The sequence below is a fragment of the Neomonachus schauinslandi genome, chromosome 4 (genome assembly GCF_002201575.2).
Source record: "Neomonachus schauinslandi chromosome 4, ASM220157v2, whole genome shotgun sequence".
Classification (NCBI taxonomy): Eukaryota; Metazoa; Chordata; class Mammalia; order Carnivora; family Phocidae; genus Neomonachus; species Neomonachus schauinslandi.
In genome coordinates this window covers 51,437,613-51,462,494 of record NC_058406.1, presented here as the reverse complement: position 1 = coordinate 51,462,494, position 24,882 = coordinate 51,437,613, and the positions used below count along the sequence as shown (strand labels likewise).

General features: G+C 38.6%; 1 protein-coding gene across 1 annotated transcript in view; it reads right to left on the bottom strand.

The window, feature by feature from the left end:
* Positions 1-24,623, bottom strand: part of UBE2U (ubiquitin conjugating enzyme E2 U) — a 51,817-nt gene extending 27,194 nt beyond the window's left edge. Inside the window, exons 1-5 of the mRNA XM_021679960.1 lie at positions 24,505-24,623; positions 22,764-22,845; positions 21,665-21,757; positions 16,720-16,817; positions 11,242-11,362 (exon numbers count right to left, since the gene is read on the bottom strand). Coding sequence (XP_021535635.1) covers positions 11,242-11,362; positions 16,720-16,817; positions 21,665-21,757; positions 22,764-22,845; positions 24,505-24,570 — 460 coding nt within the window. The 5' untranslated portion in view covers positions 24,571-24,623. The remainder of the gene's footprint in view (positions 1-11,241; positions 11,363-16,719; positions 16,818-21,664; positions 21,758-22,763; positions 22,846-24,504) is intronic.
* Between the last annotated feature and the right edge of the window lie 259 nt (positions 24,624-24,882).

Here is a 24,882-nt window from a genome sequence, read left to right as displayed (position 1 = left end):
AGCTATGAACATCTATTTCTTTGATAGAAAATAAATAATATTTTTAATTAAAACTAGCAACTAGATACTTTGCTGAAAGTTACTGGACTACCTGGTACAATAAAATACAAACAGGAAAAAAAGAGGTTTGTAACTCCACCAAGTAGATCCACATGCACCATCCTGTTAAACTTGGTCTCCACATCTCCTGACATCTGTGGATAACAGGCTATCTATAACAACACTGCAGTCATCAACAACCATACTGGGTCTGAATGATGGTGCTAAAGCTCATGTTCTTTCATGAGTAAAGTGTGCTATTGGACTAAATTTCTTTTCCTTTGACATCCAGAAAGTATATTTTCCAGGGGAAGAGGTATCCCTACAGCTAACAACAAAAAACGGTCCCTTTATTTTATTATTTTTTAAAGATTTTATTTATTTATTTGACAGAGAGAGACACAGCAAGAGAGGGAACACAAGCAGGGGGAGTGGGAGAGGGAGAAGCAGGCTTTCTGCGAAGCAGAGAGCCCGATGTGGGGCTCAATTCCAGGACCCTGAGATCATGACCTGAGCCGAAGGCAGATGCTTAGCGACTGAGCCACCCAGGTGCCCCAAAGCATTCCCTTTAAAGAGAAAAACAAAACAAAACAAAACAAAACCAGAAACCCTATGAGTCACCACCTAGCTTTTTTTTTTTTTTTAAAGATTTTATTTATTTATTTGAGCCAGAGAGAATGAGAGAGAGAGAGAGAGAGAGCGTAGGGTCAGAGGGAGAAGCAGGCTCCCTGCCGAGCAGGGAGCCCGATGCGGGACTCGATCCAGGGACTCCAGGATCATGACCTGAGCCGAAGGCAGTCGCTTAACCAACTGAGCCACCCAGGCGCCCCTAGTTACCACCTAGCTTTAAGTGTAGAAACAATTTTCTTTAAAATTGTTCTACTGTTAGGATGAGACAAACAAAAATGAACAAATTGGAAGCTTGAACTGAAGAAGGAGCAAATGCCTATCACAACATCTTCCTAACCACAAGAAGAATGGGATTTATTTGCACAATGATCAGGTTTTAAAGCTATATAGTGTAAATTAGTATTATAATCTCCCTGATATTTCTATAATTCCTCTCTATTCTTATTATTACTGTCATATATCTTAGTTATTATACTACAGTTTATTCAGATAAGTATCTGAAACTTATTAGCATGACTCTCCTTTATTTAACAAAAGCTATAGGAATATGCCTAGCTAAAAGAAAAATTATTATGTTAGGCATGGTCACTATTATTGAGTTTTACTATTTTTATACTCTTCTATTTTCTTTCAACCAAAGATTTTTTTAAGATTATACAAACCTTGCTTGAGAAAAAGATGGCAGAGGAGTAGGGACTCTATTCCAACCGGTCGCCGGAATTGAGCTGGGTATCAACCTGACAACTCTGAACACCCAGGAAATCAGTAAGAAGATAGATCTGGATCTCTACAAAAAGAATATCACAGGCGGTTGGTTTTGAGATACAAAGCAGGGAGGCTGTGATTCCGTGGGCACAAATCCAGAGATAAACGGAAGGAGGAGGGAGACGTTGGGAACTTACACTGCCAGCAAGCGATAGCCTCCCACGCTGGGGACAGGGCAGACTCGCAGACTGGTAGCGACGGGGAAAGGACTTTAGGGCAGCTCCCTGGACATAAACCTGGAGCGGCGGGGCTGCGCCTGAGAACTAGAGGTGGCTGGCAGTTTTAGAAGCAAAAGGGCAGACACGAGCCCTGACCTGGAGGAGAGGACTAGGAGCACTGCTGAGGGGTGCACAACCCAGAACGCTGCAGTTTATAGCAGCACAGACAGAAACAGAGATAGTGTGGCCTGGAAAGCTCACTGAAGAACAGACTGTGATCTCTCTGCTCTGAGGCAGAGGGTTGGAAATGATCTCTTCCGCTCTGACTCTTGGAAGAGATGAGGAAAGCTGCCAGGGAAAGCCACCAGAGAAAAAAAGCCCCCCAAAACCGGTTTTCACTGAGCCCATCCCCCGCCACAGGGGGCAGGACAACTCTGCCCAAACAGGGTTGCCTGAGTAAGTGTGGCAGGCCCCTCCCCCAGAAGACAGGCTGGGAAAACAAGAGGCCAGCAACCCTAAGGTCCCTATAAAACAGGTGCATCTTGCTTGGGTTGTGGTCAATAATTTGGACTCTATACATCCCATCAACCATCCCTCAACAGAATGACTAGGAAGAGGAACCCCCAAAATAGGAAAGACTCAGAGACTATGACTTATGCCACAGATGTACAAATGGATTCAGATATAACCAAAATGTTGGAGATGGAATTCAGGCTAGCAATTGGGAAGACAATAGCTAGAATGGAGAAATCAATTAATGGCAACATAGAGTCTCTAAGGGCAGAAATGAAAGCTGAATTGGCAGAACTTAAAAATGCTATCAGTGAGATCCAATCTAATCTAGATAATCTAACAGCTAGGGTAAGTGAGGCAGAAGAATGAATTAGTGACCTAGAAGACCAATTAATAGACAAAAAGGGAAAAGAGGAGGCCAGGGAAAAACAACTCAGAATCCATGAAAATAGAATCAGAGAAATAAGTGACACCATGAAACGTTCCAATGTCAGAATTATTGGAATCCCTGAGTGTGTGGAGAGAGAGAGGACTAGAGAATATATTTGAGCAAATCATAGCTGAGAACTTCCCTAATCTGGGGAATGAAACAAACATTCGTGTCCTAGAGGCAGAGAGGACCCCTCCCAAGATCAAGGAAAACAGGCCAACACGCCGGCAGGTAATAGTAAAACTCGCAAATCTTAGAACCAAGGAAACCATCTTAAGGGCAGTTAGGGGGAAGAGATTCCTTACATACAGAGGGAGGAGCATCGGAATAATGTCATACTTATCCACAGAGACCTGACAAGCCAGAAAGGCCTAGCAAGACATATTCAGGGTACTAAATGAGAAGAACATGCAGCCAAGAATACTTTATCTGGCAAGGCTGTCATTTAGAATGGACGGAGAGATGCAGAGCTTCCAAGAACGGTAGAAACTGAAAGAATATGTGACCACTAAGCTGGCCCTTCAAGAAATATTAAGGGGGGGTCTATAAAAGGAGAAAGACCCCAAAAGTGATATAGATAAGAAATTTACAGGGACAGTCTATAAAAACAAGGTGTTCACAGGCAACATGATGACAATAAATTCATATCTTTCAATAATCACTCTCAATGTGAATGGCCTAAATGCTCCCATAAAATGGCACAGGGTTGTAGAGTGAATAAAAAGACAGGACCCATCCATATGCTGTCTATAAGAGACTCATTTTGAACCTAAATATACATCCAGACTGAAAGTGAAGGGATGGAGATCCATCTTCCATGCCAAGAGAACTCAAAAGAAAGCTAAGGTAGCAATTCTTATATCAGACAAATTAGATTTTAAACTAAAGACTGTAGTTAGAGACACAGAAGGACACTGTATCATTCTTAAAGGGTCTATCCAACAAGAAGATCTAACAATCGTAAATATCTACACCCCCAATGTGGGAGCAGCCTTCTACATAAGCCAACTATTAACCAAAATAAAGAGTCATATTGATAATAATACATTAATTGTAGGAGACCTCAATACTCCACTCTCAGCAATAGACAGATCATCTAAGCAGAAAATCAAAGAAACAAGAGCTTTGAATGACACACTGGACCAGATGGACCTCATAGATATATATACAGAACATTCCACCCTAAAACAACAGAATACTCATTCTTCTCGAGTGCACAGGGAACTTTCTCCAGAATAGACCACATACTGGGTCACAAATCAGGTCTCAACTGATACCAAAAGATTGAGATTATTCCCTGAATATTCTCAGACCATAATGCTTTAAAACTGGAACTCAATCACAAGAAAAAATTTGGAAGAAATTCAAACATTTGGAAACTAAAGACCACTCTGCTCAAGAATGTTTGGGTCAACCAGGAAATCAAAGAAGGACTTAAACAATTCATGGACATCAATGAGAATGAAAACAATCAGTCCAAAACCTATGGGATACTGCAGAGGTGGTCCTAAGGGGGAAATACATAGCATCCAAGCCTCACTCAAAAAAAACAGAAAAATCCCGAATTCACCAACTAACTCTACACCTTAAAGAACTAGAGAAAAAGCAACAAACGATGCCTAAGCCACGCATTAGAAGAGAAATAATTAAGATTAGAGCAGAGATCAATGAATTAGAAACCAGAAACAGAGTAGATCAGATCAATGAAACTAGAAGCTGGTTCTTTGAAAGAATTAATAAAATCGATAAACCACTGGCCAGATTTATCCAAAAGAAAAGAGAAAGGACCCAAATTAATAAAATTATGAATGAAAGGGGAGAGATTACGACTAACACCAAGGAAATAGAAACAATTATTAGAAATTATTAACAACAACGATATGCCAATAAACTGAGCAATCTGGATGAAATGGATGCCTTCCTGGAAACCTATAAACTCCCAAGACTGAAACAGGAAGAAACGGACAACATGAATAGGCCAATAACCAGTAACGAGATACACGCAGTGATCAAAAACCTCCCAAAAAACAAGAGTCCAGGGCCTAATGGATTCCCTGGGGAATTCTACCAAACATTCAAGGAAAAATAATACCTATTCTCCTGAAGTTATTTCAAAAGACAGAATCAGAAGGAAAGCTTCCAGACCCATTCTATGAGGCCAACATTACCTTAGTCCCCAAACCAAGCAAAGACCCCATCAAAAAGGAGAATTTCAGACTGATATCCCTGATGAATATGGATTCCAAAATCCTCAACAAAATCCTAGCTAATAGGATCCAACAATACATTAAAAGGATCATCCACCACGACCAAGTGGGATTTATCCCCAGGATGCAAGGGTGGTTCAACATTCGCAAATCAATCAATGTGATAGAACACCATTAATAAGAGGAGTGAGAAGAACCATATGGTCCTCTCAATTGATGCAGAAAAAACATTTGACAAAATACAGCATCCTTTCCTGATTAAAACTCTTCAGAGTATAGGGATCCTCAAGTTCATAAAATCCATCTATGAAAAACCCACAGCGAGTATCATCCTCAATGGGGAAAAGCTGAGAGCCTTTCCCTTAAGATCAGGAACACATCAAGGATGCCTACTCTCGCCACTATTGTTCAACATAGTACTAGAAGTCCTAGCAACAACAATCAGACAACAAAAAGAAATAAAAGGTATTCAAATTGGCAAAGAAAAAGTCAAACTCTCTCTTTTCGCAGATGACATGATATTTTATGTGGAAAACCCAAAAGATTCCACCCCCGAATTACTAGAACTCATACAGCAATTCAGTAATGTGGCAGGATACAAAATCAATGCACAGAAATCAGTTGCTTTCTTATACACTAACAACGCAACTGTAGAAAGAGAAATTAGAGAAACGATTCCATTTACAATAGCACCAAAAACCGTAAGATACCTCAGAATAAACCTAACCAAAGAAATAAAGGATCTATACTCTAGGCACTACAGAGCACTCATGAAAGAAACTGAAGAAGACACAAAAATATGGAAAAATATTCCATGCTCATGGATCAGAAGAATAAACATTGTTAAAATGTCTGTGCTACCCAGAACAATCTATACTTTCAATGCCATCCCGATCAAAATTCCAATGACATTTTTCAAAGTGCTGGAACAAACAATCCTAAAATTTGTATGGAATCAGAAAAGACCCCGAATCTCCAAGGAAATGTTGAAAAAGAAAAACAAGGCTGGGGGCATCATGTTGCCCTAGCTTTATTATAATAAATAAAGTAATATAGTAACTTTGTAATATAGTAAGCTATATTACAAAGCAGTGATCACCAAGACAGCATGGTACTGGCACAAAAACAGACATAGAGACCAATGGAACAGAATAGAGAGCCCAGATATGGACCCTCAACTCTTTGGTCAAATAATCTTCAACAAAGCAGGAAAAAATATGCAATGGAAAAAAGACAGTCTCTTCAATAAATGGTGCTGGGAAAATTGGACAGCCACATGTAGAAGAATGAAACTTGACCATTCTCTAACACCATTCACAAAGATAAACTCAAAGGGGATGAAAGACCTCAATGTGAGACAGGAATCCATCAAAATCCTAGAGGAGAACATAGGCAGTAACCTCTTTGACATCGGCCACAGCAACTTCTTTCAAGACACATCTCCAAAGGCTAGTGAAACAAAAGCAAAAATGAACTTTTGGGACTTCATCAAGATAAAAAGCTTCTGCACAGCAAAGGAAATAGTCAACAAAACAAAGAGGCAACCCACAGAATGGGAGAAGATATTTGCAAATGACACTACAGATAAAGGGCTGGTATCCAAGATCTATAAAGAACTTCTCAAACTCAACACCCAAAAAACAAATAATCAAGTCAAAAAATGGGCAGAAGATATGAAAAGACACTTCTCTGAAGAAGACATACAAATGGCTAACAGACACATGAAAAAATGTTCATCATCATTAGCCATCAGGGAAATTCAAATCAAAACCACATTGAGATACCACCTTACACCAGTTAGAATGGCAAAAATTGACAAGGCAAGAAACAACAAATGTTGGAGAGGTTGAGGAGAAAGGGGAACCCTCTTACACTGTTGTGGGAATGCAAGTTGGTACAGCCACTTTGGAAAACAGTGTGGAGGTACCTCAAAAAATTAAAAATAGAGCTACCCTATGACCCAGCAATTGCACTACTGGGTATTTACCCCAAAGACACAGATGTAGTGAAAAGAGGGGCCATATGCACCCCAACGTTCATAGCGGCAATGTCCACAATAGCCAAACTGTGGAAAGAGCTGAGATGCCCTTCAACAGATGAGTGGATAAAGAAGATGTGGTCCATATATACAAGGGAATATTACTCAGCCATCAGAAAGGATGAATACCCAACTTTTACATCAGCATGGATGGGACTGGAGGAGATTATGCTAAGTGAAATAAGTCAAGCAGAGAAAGTCAATTATTATATGGTTTCACTTACTCGTGGAACATAAGGAATAGCATGGAGGACATTAGGAGAAGGAAGGGAAAAACGAAGGGAGGGGGGAATCGGAGGGAGAGATGAACCATGAGAGACTATGGACTCTGAGAAACAAACTGAGGGTTCTAGAGGGGAGGGGGGTGGGGAGATGGGTTAGCCTGGTGATGGGTATTAAGGAGGTCACGTACTGCATGGAGCACTGGGTGTTACACGAAAACAATGAATCATGGATCACTACATCAAAAACTAATGATGTATTGCATGGTGACTAACATAATAAAATAAAATTTAAAAAAAGAGATTGTACAAACCTTATGCTTGAAAAAAAACATGATAAACAGAATAAATATTATTTGATGATATAACCACATAGAAATAAAAATTCACTCAGACTGGGGGAAAAAAGGACATACAGGCTTATATAAAATCCCTTGTGACACATTAGAAAATAAATAAGCAATACCCAGAAGCTGGGATGCAAGACAGTTGTTAAACATTATCTCCTTCCAGATCTTTTCTCCTTCTTCCAAGTGTTCGTAAACAAGTTGAAGCCTAAGTTGGAAGGTACTTGAAAAATCCCCTAGCCCAACCCTGACACTGAGCAAGAAGCTCTCTCACAACATCTGTGAAAAAGAGCTCTTAAACACGACTAACTGACCACAGTTCTCAAAGCAGGCTATTAGTGATACTACCAGCCAAGGTAGCCTTCTCCATTCTTTTAATTTTTTTATTTTAGATTTATTCATTTTTTTACAGAGAGAGCAAATACAAGCAGGGGGAGCGGTAGGCAGAGGGAAAGGGAGAAGCAGGCTCCCGGCAGAGCAGGGAGACTGATTCAGGGCTCGATCCCAAGACCCTGGCATCATGACCCGAGCCGAAGGAAGACGCTTAACCGACTCAGCCATCCAGGCACCCAAACAATAGCCTTCTCCATTCTTAAGCAACTTCAGTTTTTAGAAAATTCTTCCCCCTATTTGGCCAGCTGGGACCTGGATGGGCGGGCGTTACCACCAGGGATGGTGTAACCACTGTGGAATTTGCTTGTAGGACAGATCAGTCAGGCACCCAACTGACTTTGTAATTTGGTGTGCAAACTGGAGCACAGAGTCAAAGGGGGTGCTAGAAGTCATTATACCAGGACTGTCCCAGGCAGTCTGGTATATGTGAGCACCCTCACTATCAGTAAGGGAGACAGGGTCCAGGCCCAAAAGAGAATGGCAGGATTTGGGAAGGTCATCAGGACCTCCACCAGCTGGGTTTGAGCTCAGAGCTTGGCATATTCTTGTCAAAACAGCAAGGCCGAGACCTAGCGGCTCAGGCTAGGCAAACAACATGTTATGGAAAGTTTGGGGAATGAGAGGCATTTGCATGTCTGCATACCAAATACCAGACTCAGGCTTAGGATAACAAAATTAATTCCAGACCACTGATGATGAGGGAAAAGACCCCCATATAGTCAAGGTATGTTCCCGCACAAGGCAGGGCCAAGCCTGCAGATTCTGGACTATAGTGGCTACAACCTAGTAGGCCTAGAGACAGTACAGCTGATTGTAACTACTTCAGTTTTTTGAAACAACAGAGAAGAAATGGCCCTTTTCTATATGAAAGTCCTTCAAATATTTGAAAACAGCTTTTACAACTGCCTTTTGTCATTTCTTCCACTAGCTAAACATACAGTTTCTTCAGCTCAGGAAATGTGATGCTCCAAATGGAGCATGCTGGTATTCCAGATGAGGGCCCACCACATCAGAGTGGGGCAGAATTATCATACAACACATGCTTAGTGCAAGGGCACTTTCCATTAGTGGTTCACATTAACTTTGTGATCAAATAGCTCCGCAAGAACTTTTTCATAGAGTTCTGCTATTAAGTCAGGCCTCTTCCATTCTTTACTTGGAAATTTTAATCCTTTGATCCCAAATGAATGACTTTATGCTCATCCCATTAAATTTGGAGGCACAGGGGAGGGAAATGCCTAGGTTGATGCTCTGGCTCTGCAGCTTGCTCTCTGTGGCTTTGAGCCAACCACTTATCACTGATCCTCGGCTTCCTACTGAGGGAGAGGCTGAGGATCAGATGAATAAATGTATGTGAAAGCATTGTGTAAACTATGAAGTAAAATCAGGATCTAAGCTCACATGTATTTTTTTATTTGTTCATTCTACAAATTTTTATTCAATACCTACAACCAGATACTACACTGGCTACCGGGGATATAATTCTGGCCTACAATCAATGCTTACAGAGATGATATAGTTCTCTGCCTCTTGAGTTTCTCATTTATACAATTGACTATCTGTTCCAGTTTTGTGTTACCTAAAAATGTGGTAATTCCTTTATGCTTTTTCTAGATCTCTTTATTAACATTTTAAATTATATGGAAGATGATTCTTGCAGCATTCTAGTGAGATCTTTTTTCAAGTTGTTACAAGTAATTAATTCTCACTGGATGCAGTTTTTCACAGAAATCCACATAGTTGTAGACTACCACCTAATTGAGAGTGCACAAGTTTTCTGCAACTTCTCCCCCACCCCCTTAGCAGCTGTGTCTGTTGTATTATGGACACTCTTGCCCTTGGAAGCTGCGGGAAGTCACTCTCTTCATGGCACCCGAGACTACCACTCCTAGTCTGGCTGAGATAGAAAGCAGGCTGATAACTATTTACTGTCTTGGATTTCCACGTATTTCCCCAACGTAACTAAAGAACATAGTGAAAACCTGCCAAAGTCTATTTGCTGCTGCTCATCTGCTAGGTGATTTGGCAACTGGGGCAGCTTTTCTGTCTGACTTGATAGTACAGCTGGAGAACTGAAAGGAGTGAAGGATGGCATCTACTAGGCAGGGGGACAAAAGGAAGGGCTGACTTCTCTTCAGTTTCTTTCTCATCCTTCCTTTTGGCAGGCTAAACCCAAAATCTATTGCACAGAATCATTTACTGTAGACAATACTTTAAAACCGGTTTTTAAATTTCCATTTACCAGACTATGGATATAGCTTTGTTATAGAATATTTCTTTATAATGATAGTACTGCAGGGCTCAGTGAAGGTTTAAGTGATATAAATTGTTCATTCATTCATTCTACAAATAGTAACTGAGCACAGAGGACACAGTAGTGGATGCTACAATATTCTGGGAGATCAGAAATGTGGTCAGAATGAAGCAATAGGACTCCTCTGTGCACAAACCAGCTTTAAAACTGTCAGGGAATGTTTGAGGGACTCCACCACAATCATGACATGTTTGAAGATACCGAAAAGGATGCCTGATCAACACTGCTTGATTTGCACCAGACCCAAAGCCCGGAGGAGCACTTGAACTTGGTCACAATTGTACACACCTAGCTAATGGACTGGCAGGCCCTGAAAGGGGACTGGAAAAAGAAACAGGGGACATCTGAAAGAAAAAGCACATGAGAGATCAGTTTGGTAGAACGAGTCTGAACAGCAAGGCTTGCTGTTAGGGAGGAAATGACAGCAGTTACTATGTCTGGCTGCTGTGCATGGCTGGAAAAAGGAGGGGCAGGATAGAGAGGAAAGAACTATGCGCACTAGGGCCCCAACCCCACTTGTGATGAACCCCTCTGGGCATAAGGAGCCAATAGCCTTATTCTGCTAATTGCAGAGAGAACACAGGAGCAGTAGAGAGACTGGGCTAAGTCATGAAGAGGTCCCTGGCAGGATAAAAGAGAGCAAAACAAGGGTATCAAAAGAAAAAAAAAAAAAACACTGGTCAATAGAGCAGAAAGATTGAAGAGCCTCAGATGTCATTTCCACATGGACTCTTAGAAGGAATATCTTGGGGGCGAACTCTTCAGAACAAAAAGCTGAACACTTTGCTAATCAAGAGGAAAGGAGTCCCAGTTCAGTAAGATCTGGGGTACTGCAGGTCAAATCTGGGAAATATCCATTTTGGATCAAAGAGTTAAAATTAGATGTCATATCTTTATGATGGGTAAATAAGTTTCAGTCAGTACCACCATCCATATGACCATAACATTTAAAAATACTAAGCTTATAATCACTGATAATCTTTAAAGAAGAACCACTTTTTGATTGACTTTTTGATAACTGACTGGCTTGACAAAGAGGTACAATAGGAGAAATCTTAGTATGATTTCATTCCTGAGAATGGATACAGAAAATATTCGCTTATATAACACCTATTTGCTGGATCATTTATTTGCTATAAATGCATAATTAATAATTTGCAAAAAACAATAAATAGGCACTTCTTACATTGTGTTGGTTGGTTGAGAAGTCTTAGAACTTCTTGTTTGTACAGAGATTCATCTTTAATCAGCATTTGGGCTGCTTCCAAATTCACTGGATTTTCTAGCACTGGATTAGAAAGCATAACCTATAGGAAAAAAATATAAAAATTAAAGTTTTTAAAGTAAATTTTTTGCTAGAGCAAAAAGACAAGCCAACACATACAACAGTAACAAGCATTTATTACATGGCTACTATGTATCCATCTGGAGACAGATACAAAGACAAATGAGACATAGTCCGTCTCAAGAAACTCTTGGTCTATCTTGATGTTATCCTGTACGTTCATGAGCCAAACATTAGGATCAAAACAAGTTACAAGTTCCTTCCTCTAGCCTATTCCTTTCTACCACATGAATTTAAATTCAATTTACATATAAAGGAAACTAAACATTAGGAAACACTGAAACATTTCCATTAAAAAATAAGTTTAATTTTAACGTAAGATCATATTTAGATCATGGATAAACAAACGTATGTAATAAGGCTGTGTATACTGTGTATACTTCAACATCCCTCCAGATCATTGAATGAATTTGGTGTCTATAGTTTTCTATTGCTGCTGTGACAAATTAGCACAAATTTAGCAGCTTAAACCAATACAGATTTGGGGCACCTGGGTGGCTTAGTCGTTAAGCATCTGCCTTCGGCTCAGGTCATGATCCCAGGGTCCTGGGATCGAGCCCCACATCGGGCTACCTGCTCAGCAGGAAGCCTGCTTCTCCTTCTCCCACTCCCCCTGCTTGTGTTCCCTCTCTTGCTGTGTCTCTCTCTGTCAAATAAATAAATAAAATCTTTAATGGAGCACTGGGTGTTATACGCAAACAATGAATCATGGAACACTACATCAAAAACTAATGATGTAATGTATGGTGATTAACATAATAAAATTTAAAAATCTTTAAAAAAATACAAATTTATTATCTCACATTTCTGTAGGTGGCTAGTCTTAGGTGGTCATTCTGGTTTCTCTTTTCCAGATTTAGTAAGACTAAAATCAGTGTTGGCTGGTTGGGCTCTTATCAGAGGTTCTGAAAGAATGTTTCCAACCTCATTCATGTTTTAGTTGAATTCAGTCCCTTGCATTTGTAGGACTGAGGTCCCTGTTTCTTTGCTGGCTGTTAGCTGGGGGCCATCCTTAGCTCCAAGAGATCTCTTGCAAATTACATCTGGACCCCTACATCTCAGAGCAATTAAGGTATGGAAAATCCTTCTTATGCTTGGAATCTCTCTGATGTTCCTTCCTGCCACATCCATTCTCCTTCCATTCTATTTCTCTGAGCAACCTTGTGCCTTCCTCTTCTATTGTTAAGGGGTTATAATAATTACTTTGTACACCTGTATAATTCAGGATAACTTTCCCATTTTAAGGTAAGCTGATTAGTAACTGTAATTCCATCTGCAAAGCCCTTTTACAGCAGTATGTAGATTAGATTAAATAACCAGAGGATGGGAGCCCTAGCGGGATATCTTTAAAATTCTGCCTGCCACCTGGGTGGCTCAGTCCATTAAGCATCTGCCTTTGGCTCGGGTCATGACCCTGGGGTCCTGGGATGGAGCCCTGCATCAGTCTCCCTGCTCAGCAGGGAAATCTGCTTCTGCCCCTCCCCCTCCTCATGTGTGCATGTGTGCACGCGCGCACTCTCTCTCTCTCAAATAAATAAAATATTAAAAATAAAATAAAATTCTGCCTGCTATAGTATATGTGCATCTGGACAAAAGAGGGGACCAGTAGTAACGAAAACTTAATAGTTCTGCTAGACCATGATCTTGTTTATCTAGTACCTCAAAATTATTTTCCCAAATTGCAAGTATTTATTCAATAATTTCAGTATTTTGAATAGTATAACACGCAAATTAGATAATAAAATATAGCGAAAATAATAACTACCAGAATACTAAGTGTAGATGTAGTTCAAAGTGGCTAAATGACTTAAGTGTCTTGGAAACGATGGCAGTCATCACTAATGAAAGCAATAATCTGACATCTGATATTTCAAAGGCAATAAGAATTTACTGCTGTTATTTGAGTTTTTCTGTTTGGAAAAGACATTTGAACATATCTCCAAGGATATTCTAAGTTGCTTAAATAAGGATTCAGTGTGGATTGCACTATACCTTTCAAAGTGGGTAGGAAGCAGATGAAACTTCTCTTCAAGAGTAAGCTTTTGGTCTTTGGCTGGAGTGATAATCCTACTCAGAGAGGCACATCTGGTAAAGTTTATTCAATGCTCTTTGCATTGACACTATGCCTAAGACCTTTTCATATTATGTGTACACAAGCTACTAAGTATACTTAATGATTTTTAAGAACTGGAATATATTGAAATGTATGAAAAAGACACCTTGCTAAAATAGTAAAAAGAAAAGGTCCAACTTTTATTTTTTTATAGACTTTGTCAGAGAGAGAGTGTGCACTCACGTGCATGCAGGAGCAGGGGGAGGGGCAGAGGGAGAAGCAGTCTCCACACTGAGCAAAGAGCCGAATGTGGGACTTGATCCCAGGACCCTGGGATCATGACCTGAGCTGAAGGTAGACGCTTAACTGACTGAGCCCCCCCAGGCGTCCCAAGGTCCAACTTTTAAATTAGCCATGTGATAGTGTGGAACAACATAAGCACCTTTCCAGGGGATAAGTACAAAAAACTGGAGCATCAGTAAAAAACTACAACAGTAGGTAGAATTTATAATTTCCAATTAGTTAAAGCCCATGAATTTGGAATTCCTTCTATGGATGGGTGTTGCTGTTTACCTTCGCATTATATTTTGAAGTACAAGTGTTCTTATAATCTTTTATAAGATTATAAAAATTTTAGGAGGAGATGATTAGTATATTTAGACTTTAAAATATTTTAAACACCATTTCAAATGCCACTCCCTTGAGTAACAATGTGATAACTATACATATGTCTCATCTATTGTTCAAAGGGAAATATTCAGAAATTACGGTCTGTGTACTGTCCATTACAGTAGGCACCAGCCATACGTGGCTATTTAAATTGAAATTAAAATACATTAAAAACCCAGTTCTCCTCAGTTACACTAGTCACATTTCAAGTGCACAGTAGCCACATGGCTAGTGCCTACTGTATTGGACAGCGCAGATACTGGACATTTCCATCAGTGCAGAAAGTTCTACTGGGCAGCACTGACCTTGAAAGAAGTATTGAATAGCCATTAAAATATTAACTGCAGCAATATGAAAATTACTTGAGATAAAGTGGTAAGTGAAAAATAGGTCAAATAATTTGTCCATATAAACCATATTTGGAACGATGTAAAAAATTCAGGTTCATTCTTTCATTTGTGTTACTTAGCATCTACTGTCAACATTGTCCTAGGTGGGTACTGGGGAATCAGAGATGAATTGGACCTGTTCCCTGACCTCGAGGAGCCTGTAGTCCAATAGGGGAAGACATAGAAGAAAACAGTATGTGCATTACAGTATTACAGTCCTCTGATAGAAATCTGCCTAGAGTACCACTCAGTGGGTGGGAGACAAAAGAAACCCCTCAAACACCAAAGCCGTCAATTCTACCTCTGAAAGAAAGTCAGGAAAGGCATCCCAGTGGAGGACTCATTGGCCCTGACTCTTCCAGTGTATGAAGCTTCTTCCCAGACAGACTGAGCAAGAGAGTAGCAAGAGAGAAGGAGAAAATGGGTTGCCAGTCAGAAACTAGACTGAGCACTTTTTAAGGTTCAAGACTTGCTTGGGTTTATAACTTTAGAATTGAGAACTCTATAAATGTTTTTTAACGTGAATTGAACCAAGCACTGTGAGTGAAGAAAAGCATGAAAATATAATAGGAGTGGGGCTGCATGGTGCTGTTAGGGAGAGTCTGAAGCCCAGCTGTGAGGACAAGTAGATCGTTTGTCAGGCAAGAGAACTGAGGCTAACCCTGCAGTGAATAGTGCTACTGAAAGATTTTAAACAAAAACATGGGAGAAAACATTAGAGGGAAATGTTAATCACAGTAGGGTTAAGGTTTTTCTTTATGACTATCATTGATTTTCCTTTTCTTTCTACTATCTCTCTTTTTTTTAATTTTAGAGAGAGAGAGCATGCTCTGGATAAGTTGTATTAATTGGGGGGGAGGGGCAGCGGGAGAAGGAGAGAGAAAATTCCAAGCAGACTCCCCGCTGAGCCTCAAAACATTCAGTTTTATTATTCTTTTTAATTTAAAGATTTAATTATTTGAGAGAGAGAGCATGCTTGTGCAGGGGTAGGGAGACAGAGGGAGAAGGGAGAGAGAATCTCAAGCAAACTCCCTGCTGAGCACAGAGCCTGATGTGGGGCTCCATCTCACCACACTGAGATCATGATCTAAGCCAAAATCAAGAGTCAGATGCTTACTGACTGAGCCACCCAGGCGCCCCTCAGTTTTACTATTCTTAAGGCAGATCCTAATTCAGGTAGAAGAGATAGGACTATGACTCAGTTTGAAGGAATCAAAAAGATCAACCCCAGATATTTGCAGATCATGCTCACTTAGTTCTTTACAGTTTTTGTTCAAATGTCTCTTCCCAAACATGGCTTAGCACAGGTAGGTGCTCAATACATATTTGTAGAATGAATGAATGGGTAAGTTTGCTTTTCTCAGTATACTAAGATGACTAGACAGAAAATTTTTTTCAAAAATAAGAAATGGGATTTGTATTATAATTCTATGTGATTGAGAGAATTCAATTAAGCCAGAATACTACATTTCTGTAAGTATTCCAAATAATCAAAATTTAATAGTTTATCTTCAGATACTATTAATGATGAGTAGGTCCATGGGAAAGTCACTGAGTCAGATTACAGGTGGTTAAACCAAGTGCCATTGAAATAATTTATTTTAGCACCAGATGAGAAAAGAGGTTTTTTGAGGGTCAGAAATAACAGAACACTGAGGCATGCTCCTAAGGACCATGAATCCAGGGGACCTAGGGGCATTCCAGAAACAGGCAACAATCTGAGGGGAGGAAAAAAATCCCTGCTTTAATTGTTCACTGGATTTGATATGAAAGTTTATAAAAGAGCAAGTAGCTAGCACTGTCAGAAACAAAGGATAAAGCTGAACATTTTAAGTTGTAGTCATTTGGTTCACCTTTCTAAGGAAGACAAGATTCATGAATGAGGAAAGATCATATCCAATATTACGAAGTAAAGTTAGAAGCCAGAAGAAAACTTGAGACTATATTTCTAGAATTGAAACCATCCAGTTCTTTTCTAAATAAAACATATATTCTTTCATTGTAAAGGGCAGTAACTATCAATTTCACTTTAAAATAATATTTATAAGTTCCACTTTATAGCCTTGGTGTAAAAATGCTATTGACTTAAATAAGTTTACTCAAATCCTTCAAACATTTAAATATTCCTTGTACATCTTATTCCATATATTTTGAATAACTGGGATAGTTGAAAGTATTAAAGAGAGCATGACATTAATCTGTTCTTACCTGGAGGGTAAGTAAGATGCTGCTCAACGTATAGCTTGTATTCCACTTATCGGGGTCATCCAAAATATCTATACAAGCCCGACCAGTATTTTGGTCTACTGTATTAAAATAATACACGAATATTCACACATAGAATACAGTTATTATTTAAAATATCATGGGCAAAATCAGAAAGCAAAGACAAAGCAGAAAAGTATTTTCAATGAATGTGACCGACAGCTGATATAGTACAGCTATTAAAAGCACAGGCTTTAGGGGCGCCTGGGTGGCTCAGTTGGTTAAGCAACTGCCTTCGGCTCAGGTCATGATCCTGGAGTCCCTGGATCGAGTCCCTGGATCGAGTCCCTGGATCGAGTCCCTGGATCGAGTCCCGCATCAGGCTCCCTGCTGGGCGGGGAGCCCGCTTCTCCTTCTAACCCTCCCGCCTCTCATGTACTCTCTCTCTCTCATTCTTGCTCTCTCAAATAAATAAATAAATCTTTAAAAAAAAAAAAAAAAAGCACAGGCTTTAGTGTCAGACACTCGGAGATCTGAACGTTGACTCCCCCGCCTGTCAGCTCTGCTATGTTGAGCAATTTAACTTCATCTCTCTAGGTCTCACTTTCCTAATATGCGAAATGGGGATATCATGAGAGTACCTTCCTTCACTGAAAAGAATTAAAAAATAAAGTACTTAATAGAGTACCTGACATGTGGCAAATCCCCCCCCAAATGATAGACATTATTAACAATAGTCTTATTAATATATAAAAAAAAAGCTTTTGTAAATGACTCAGAGAAACATTTCTACTCTAACAGAAAAATCTTGCAATAAAAAGTTAAGAACTGAAAAGAAACTTTTGAAAAGGTGAAAAGAGGGGTGTTGGATTTGACATTGTACTGTAAAACTACAATAATTAGAACTGCAGAGTGGGACATGAGATTAAACAATGTGATAAGAGCCTTTAGAAACAAAACCTAGGGGCACCTGGGTGGCTCAGGCGTTGGGCGTCTGCCTCGGCTCAGGTCATGATCCCAGGATCCTGGGATCGAGCCCCGCATTGGGCTCCCTGCTCTGCGGGGAGCCTGCTTCTCCGTCTCTCACTCCCCCTGCTTGTGTTCCCTCTCCTGCTGTGTCTCTCTGTCAAATAAATAAATAAAATCTTTAAAAAAAAAAAAAGAAAAGAAACAAAACCTAGTATGTATTAAAACTGTTGTATGTTAAAAGTGCAATTATGATTCAGCAGCAAAAGATTATCAGCAAATGGCATTAATAAGCGCTGTGCAAATTACTGATTGTCCTTTGGTATTTGCACTTCCTTTCTTCCATCTCTTTTGGAATAAGGAGCACTATGCCTGCCCCCCATCTCCATCCCTCTGTGTGGTTTTAGATAAATACATGGTTGCCCACATTTTCCCCAGCCTTTCCTCCAGCAAGATGTGGCCATGTAACTAAGTTGTAATTGTGGAATAACAGCAGAAGGAAAGTGTGAAACTTCTAGATATACTTCCTGATGGGAGCTGTTTTGCCCTCTTTTTCTTTTCCCCTTCCAACTGGCTGGAAATGGTCACAGAGTAAAAGTCTTACATCTAAAAATGATAACCGCATGTTCAGGATGGCAAAACCTCCCTGCCAGCTTTGTTTTGTCATACACAGATTGGAAAGATATCGAGAAGCTTGACCTATGCCCTAACAAATTAATTAAATCAGTATTAAAAAAAAGAATGGAGTTAAATATGAAAAATAAGACTACAGAATAACTAAAAGAATATTAAAATGATGATTTGATTGTATTTGGGGAAGGGATCATCTAAATTTAAAGGTAATTGCAAAAATCTCAAAGGATGAGACTAATAGATTTAACTACAGAAAATTTTTTAAATCCCAGATATAAAAAAAACCAGCATAAGCAAAATTTTAAAAATTAGTGACAAAGGGAAATATTCGCAATATCTAAGACATTGTAATAACACTGTTAAGTCTGATGGTTCACAAAATAAGAAATACAATCAACAGACATGAAAAAATGTTTCACTCACAAGTATTCAAAGAAGTGCTTATTAAAATAACAGTGACATTCTTATTAAATTGGCAAAAAAGGTCTCTGAAGTTTCAATGCCCAGATATGGAGAGTGCTAAAATGACGACTTTATACACAGTTATTGGTGGAAGTGTAAATAACAACCCAAAAGGCAACTTGGCTTTATGTATCTGAAGACAGAACCCTATAGAGCCATCCTTCGGAGTTTGGAGGCTAATAAATAATACTCCCCTCCTCCGAAGCTCATATATAATGAAATAGACCTAAGTGTTGAAAGATGGAAGTAAAAAAATCAACTTTATTGTAGGTAAGACTGAAATGGAGAATGCATGTGATCAATGGCTTTACTCGAGCTCCACAAAAGTCCCCCTGATTTGAACTTAACACCCAAACTGAAGGCCTGCCTGTTTCCTGCCTGGAGAAAGCCATAGGGAACCCATTCTAAGGGAAGACTGGCTGGAAAGAAAGTGTTGAGCCACACATGTTCAATTTTTTTCTCCTATTTCCTCAATAGGTAAATCACTCAAGGAGTGCGGGAGGGAAAGAAGAGCAATCACAAGTTTTCTGTACTTTCCCTCCTAGAGACAGAGGTTCTCCGTACTCTGTGGAAATGGAAGGTGTGGGGACTAGGGGATGAGAACACTGACCCCCACTACATTTAACCAGTAATTCCACTCCTGTTTATGTTAAGCAAATAATAGCAACTGTGTACAATGAATTGTGTACCATAAATTTAATTTTATACCTTAAAAATAGGTTTTAATTACAAAGTAATAATATACTTGGAAAAAATTATATAAAAGTACATGGTGATTACATGGAGCACTGTGTGTTATACGCAAACAATGAATCATGGAACACTACATCAAAAACTAATGATGTAATATATGGTGATTAACATAAAAAAAGTACATGATGATTAACATAATAAACAAAATAAATCATATTTTACAAATAAAGTATGTAAAGTAAAATATGAAAGCTCCCTTGCCTACTAATACCACCTCTTCAGAGTTATTACCAGTTGGTCTAGGGACACCTGGGTGGCTCAGTCAATTAAGCATCTGACTCTTGGTTTCGGCTCAGGTCATGATTTCAGGGTCTTGAGATCAAGCCCTATGCCAGGCTCTGGGCTCAGAGTGGAGTCTGCTTGAGAGATTCTTTCCCTCTCCCTCTGCCCCTCCCCGTTTGTGTGCATGTGCATGCATGTGCTTCCTCTCTCCAAAATAAATAAATAAATAAAATCTTCAAAAAAATAAATCTACCAGTTGGTCTATACAAATACATATACACACGTGTGTGTGACTGTGTGTATCGTTTTTGTTTTTTTTTATTAAATGGAATTATATCTCACGTGTTATTCTTTGAAGGTTTTTTTTTTCCATTTAACAGTAAATCATCAACATATTTCTGGACATATTTATGAAAAAATATTTGAGCACCAGCTATGTGCCAGGTAAGGAATATTCTAGGAATAGCAGTGACCAAAAAGTCTAGCTGTATATATCTTCCTTGTGATATATACAGCTGTAAGATATTTTACTTAAAAATTCCTATATTAACAGACACTGGGATTATTTCCCTTTTCCCTATTTCCAACATTGTTACTGGGAACAAACATATTTAAATATTATACATACTCTTCCACACTTGTGCTAGTATTTCTATAGAATAATTTATAAACACGGTATTACAGGGATTTAGGGCTATTTGCATTTTATAGCTGATTAGAAACTATCAACTGCTTCCCCAAAAGGTCACACTGAGGTCATCATTATATCAGAGAACCCACCCACCCACGTTTGCCACCCCTACTAAAATTGTTAAATTTTTAACATTTTGTAAACATAAGCAATGAATCATAAATTTTTGTTTTAATATGCATTTATTTTCTTACTAGTGAAGCTGAACACCTTTTTATGTTTATTTTTATGTTTCTTCTATCAAGTGTTTGTTTATAGCCTTTGCCTGTTTTTATATTGCTTTATTTTTTCTTATTGATTCGTAAGTGTTCTTTATATGTAGATATTCTGTTTTACACATTGCAAATATTGTATCTTGGTTTGCAAAAGTCAATGTATTTTGTCTCTGTTTATAATACTGTTGGCTGTAGAGAAGTTCTAAAAAGTTTATGTAGTTTAATGTGTCATGCTTTTTTCACAGTTACTAGGTTTTATCATATTTAGAAAAGCCGATTAAAAATTCTATTTGATTTTCTTCTTTTTATTTAAGATTTTATTTATTTATTTGACAGACAGAGAGAGATAGCGAAAGAGGGAACACAAGCAGGGGGAGTGGGAGAGGGAGAAGCAGGCTTCCCTCCAAGGAGGGAGCCTGATGCAGGGCTTGATCCCAGGACCCTGGGATTATGAGCTGAGCAGACGCTTAATGACTGAGCCACCCAGGTGCCCCTGATTTTCTTCTTTTTAGTATTTAAAACTTTTAGACTTTTTGATACATCAGGAATTCATTTTGTATATAACTTGATTAGCAATCTAACTCATTTCTTTCTAAAATGTTAATGTCAGTCCATTATTTTTTATGATAATAAAATCAGATCAAATGAGAATATTGAATACAAGAATAGTTAAGTTTATCATTTAGTCATTAAAAATGACCTTTTGAAGAATGTTTAATAATCCAGAAATAAACATGTCATTTTATAAACTTCATATGTAATACTTCAACTATGTAGAAGAAATACATACATAGTAAAAAGAAAATACATTTGTTTAAATATTGAGAGGAATAGCTCTCTGAATTAGCAAAGTGATAATTTTTTTCTGCCTTTTTGTATTTTCCCCGATAAGCATGCTTACTAAATATAACCATAACAAAGTTTTTAGAAACATTATCAAACACTTATAAGGAACAAGGATAATAGGGACAGAGCCCCAACGACAAAAATCTCATTTGGCGCTTACCATTTGGATGAAAAGGAATTGTTAGGAATTTCACAACTGGAGGGACAAAATTGTATTGTGACGTAAAGTTTATTTTCAGCTGGAAGAATAATCCTATGATAAAGAAACAAACATTTTTACTTAAGTGTCATGTTGTATTAATTGAAACCTGAAGTTTCTCTTTAGCTTAGCCTCCTCGAAGTCCCTCGAGTTTTAGAAGTAAATTGGATCATACGGTACATAAAGTCCTCTCGATAGTCTAATAGACTCCTCACAATCTAATTCCACTGTGTTTTCATCCTGTTTCCCACCAGTCCTTTCCATCCACTAACTCCATCCCCTAACACCTGCCCCTTTCACTGTATTGCTCATATTTACTGAACTCACTGTTTTAGAACTGTCTCTTGTTTATAAGCTTTTGCCATGCTGTTTACGCAGACTGAATTTCCTTCCCCTCCTTCCAAACCTAACAAACTCTTACCCATTCCTCAGGATTCAACTCAAATGTCACTTCCTTGAGAAGCCAGCCATTCCTGACCTTCTAAGACAAAAGTAACTAATCACTGTCTTCTCAGCATTCCAGTCAAGATCCATTAATAGCACATATTAGATTTTATTATAATTAACCACTTACGTTTTTCTCCCCTACTTCACTCAACAACTTTATTTTGTTAATCCATAAAGAAAGAGTGCATGGCCATTAAAGATTATAGTGGCCCAGTCTTCTCAAGAATTTGATTTATAAAAATTTTGGGAAAAATCATGAAAGAAAAAAATGAGAGATAATTGTGGGATTTTTATGCATGTAGGAATTTTTATAGTTATTCTCTGATTTAATGGAAGACTTACATGATATTCCCAGTTGATATGCTTTATTGTGTCTGCTTCTTAAAAGTGTAATAACATTAAAATTTGGCATAAGGAAAAAATTCGAATCTAAAATTTCCATCTACATTAACAAATGGCAAGAAATTAAGCAACATGATGAAAAAAATAACATGTGAATACCTTTAGAATTCTAGAGAATTTATATACTGTAACCTTATTATACACGTAAAGAAGATGGGCTAATAATGGTATAAAGATTTTAAAAAAGTAAATTGGTTTTGAAAACACAAACCATGCCAAAATGTATTTTGTAGACCTTCAATATCGGCTCCCCATTCCATTAGATCTTCACTTACAGGAAAGGCAGTAATACCCTTTAATTAAAAAAAAAAAATCAAAGCAGAAGAAAAGATTTAATATCACAGCTTTGAAAATCAGATGTCAAGTTACAGTGAATTCCAAAAACTCCACATTTTCTTTTCCTGATAAATTTATTTATTTGTTGATTTGGGGAGATGTTATATATTATATACTGTCTTATTACACAGAAGTTAAGGTAGATTCCAAGAAACACACAAAATAGTAAATTTAAAATAAATCATAAGCATGGAAATCACAAGTGGACTACAAAGTCCACTTTTTTTTTAATAAAAAAAAAGCTTATATAAATCAATAGGTCAATTTAAGATTCCAAATAGAAAAGGTGGAAATAGTTGGAAAGATGCATTTCTTCCAAGCTTTAAAAAACTATATGGATGCTATATGGAGGGCATGGAGTAGAAAATTTTCATTAAGAAAAACACAACTCTAACATTATGCTTGTATATAAAAATAAAATTTTCCTACGCTTGTGGTACTCTCCCAATGGAGGGACAAGAAATGTATTTCATGGAAAAGTTTATCCTTTATGCTGAGGGATACACTTAAATATAGTGAACAAATATTTCTGAGCAACCACATAGTTATTAAGTATGTTATATGCTAGTCTGGATAAACATTATATCTCTATTATCTACATTATTTGTAGTTACATATCACTTCTTTCTTCATCAAATTGTCTTTTACCTGAGAACCACAAAGTTCAGGTAGAACAGAAACAAACAACATCAGATGTTAGGTTGGTATGTCGGATTGTTGTTGGACTCAATAATTGTTCCTAACATCTCCAGTGAAGACAATACTTCTATAGCATGGGGTGGAGGGTGGGGTTGGGCAGAACAATGCCATTGAACTACACCTGAGGCAACTGTTGATAGCCCTTTGAGCCCTCCCTCTAAGGCGGCTTTCTTTCTATTCTTTCTCTTAAGTACTCCCTCCCCCTCCCTTCCATTTTTTATTCTCCATAGAATAAGTGATAAATCAGCCTGTGGCACCTATGGACCTCACTGTAATATATATGATAGCATTTGGCAAAAAGTGCACTAGACAGTGAGGAGTAGAGTTTAAGACTTAAGAGTGAGGGGTTTGGAATCAGAAAACCCTGTGATGGAAGCCTGGGGCCAAATATTTACTGAACCTTTCTGGGGCTTAGGTTTCTGGTAGGTAAAACAAAACACTACTTATTTAATAATGTTGTAATTAATGAGCACAACCCTGCACCTACTCATCACCCTCTGATAGGGCTTAAGTACATATAAATTACTCTGCACAATATGCTCCGTTTTTATTATTATTATGAAATCATAATAATTCGTATTATCATAAGATGATTGTTACGGTGCAATCCATTCTTTAAATAACAACACTGTAGTGGCAAATTAGGTTTAACTAAATTATGCCTTATAGAATAAACACGGATTGAAATGATTTTAAAAGCGTCTGCCTTCGGCTCAGGTCATGATCACAGGGTCCTGGGATCGAGCCCCGCATCGGGCTCCCTGCTTAGCCGGGAGCCTGCTTCCCCCTCTCCCTCTGCTTCTCCCCCTGCTCATGTTCTCTCTCTCTGTATCTGTGTGTCTCGAATGAAAAAAAAAAAAAATCTTTAAAAATTCGTACCCCAACGAAACACATCCCTCCAGGTTCCCAGGACTCACCTTAAAATTGTTCTCCTTCAACTCTTGGAAGTCTCTTTCCAGCAAGAAGTCAGTTCTGCAGTGCATGATAAGGCAACAAAGGGTCTGGCACTTGTCCCCACACGCCTAGCGTTTACTGAGACAGGTGTCTGAGATTATGGGTCACTCCCCCAACCCTAGTAAACTCACGTAAACTACTTGTTTTCTAGAGCCCCAGAACGCTCTGTCCTCCCAAGGTAAGTGCCTCTAAGTTGGATTTACAACAGAGACTTTTCTTTCTCCTCTGACTCCTCCCAAACGAGACTTCCAGAAGGAAAACGGGCACGTTCTCAACTGCGGCGTGTCACTGCGGTGCCAGCTCACAGCCCAGGCTCAAGGCAAACTTGGAGGAGCACCTGG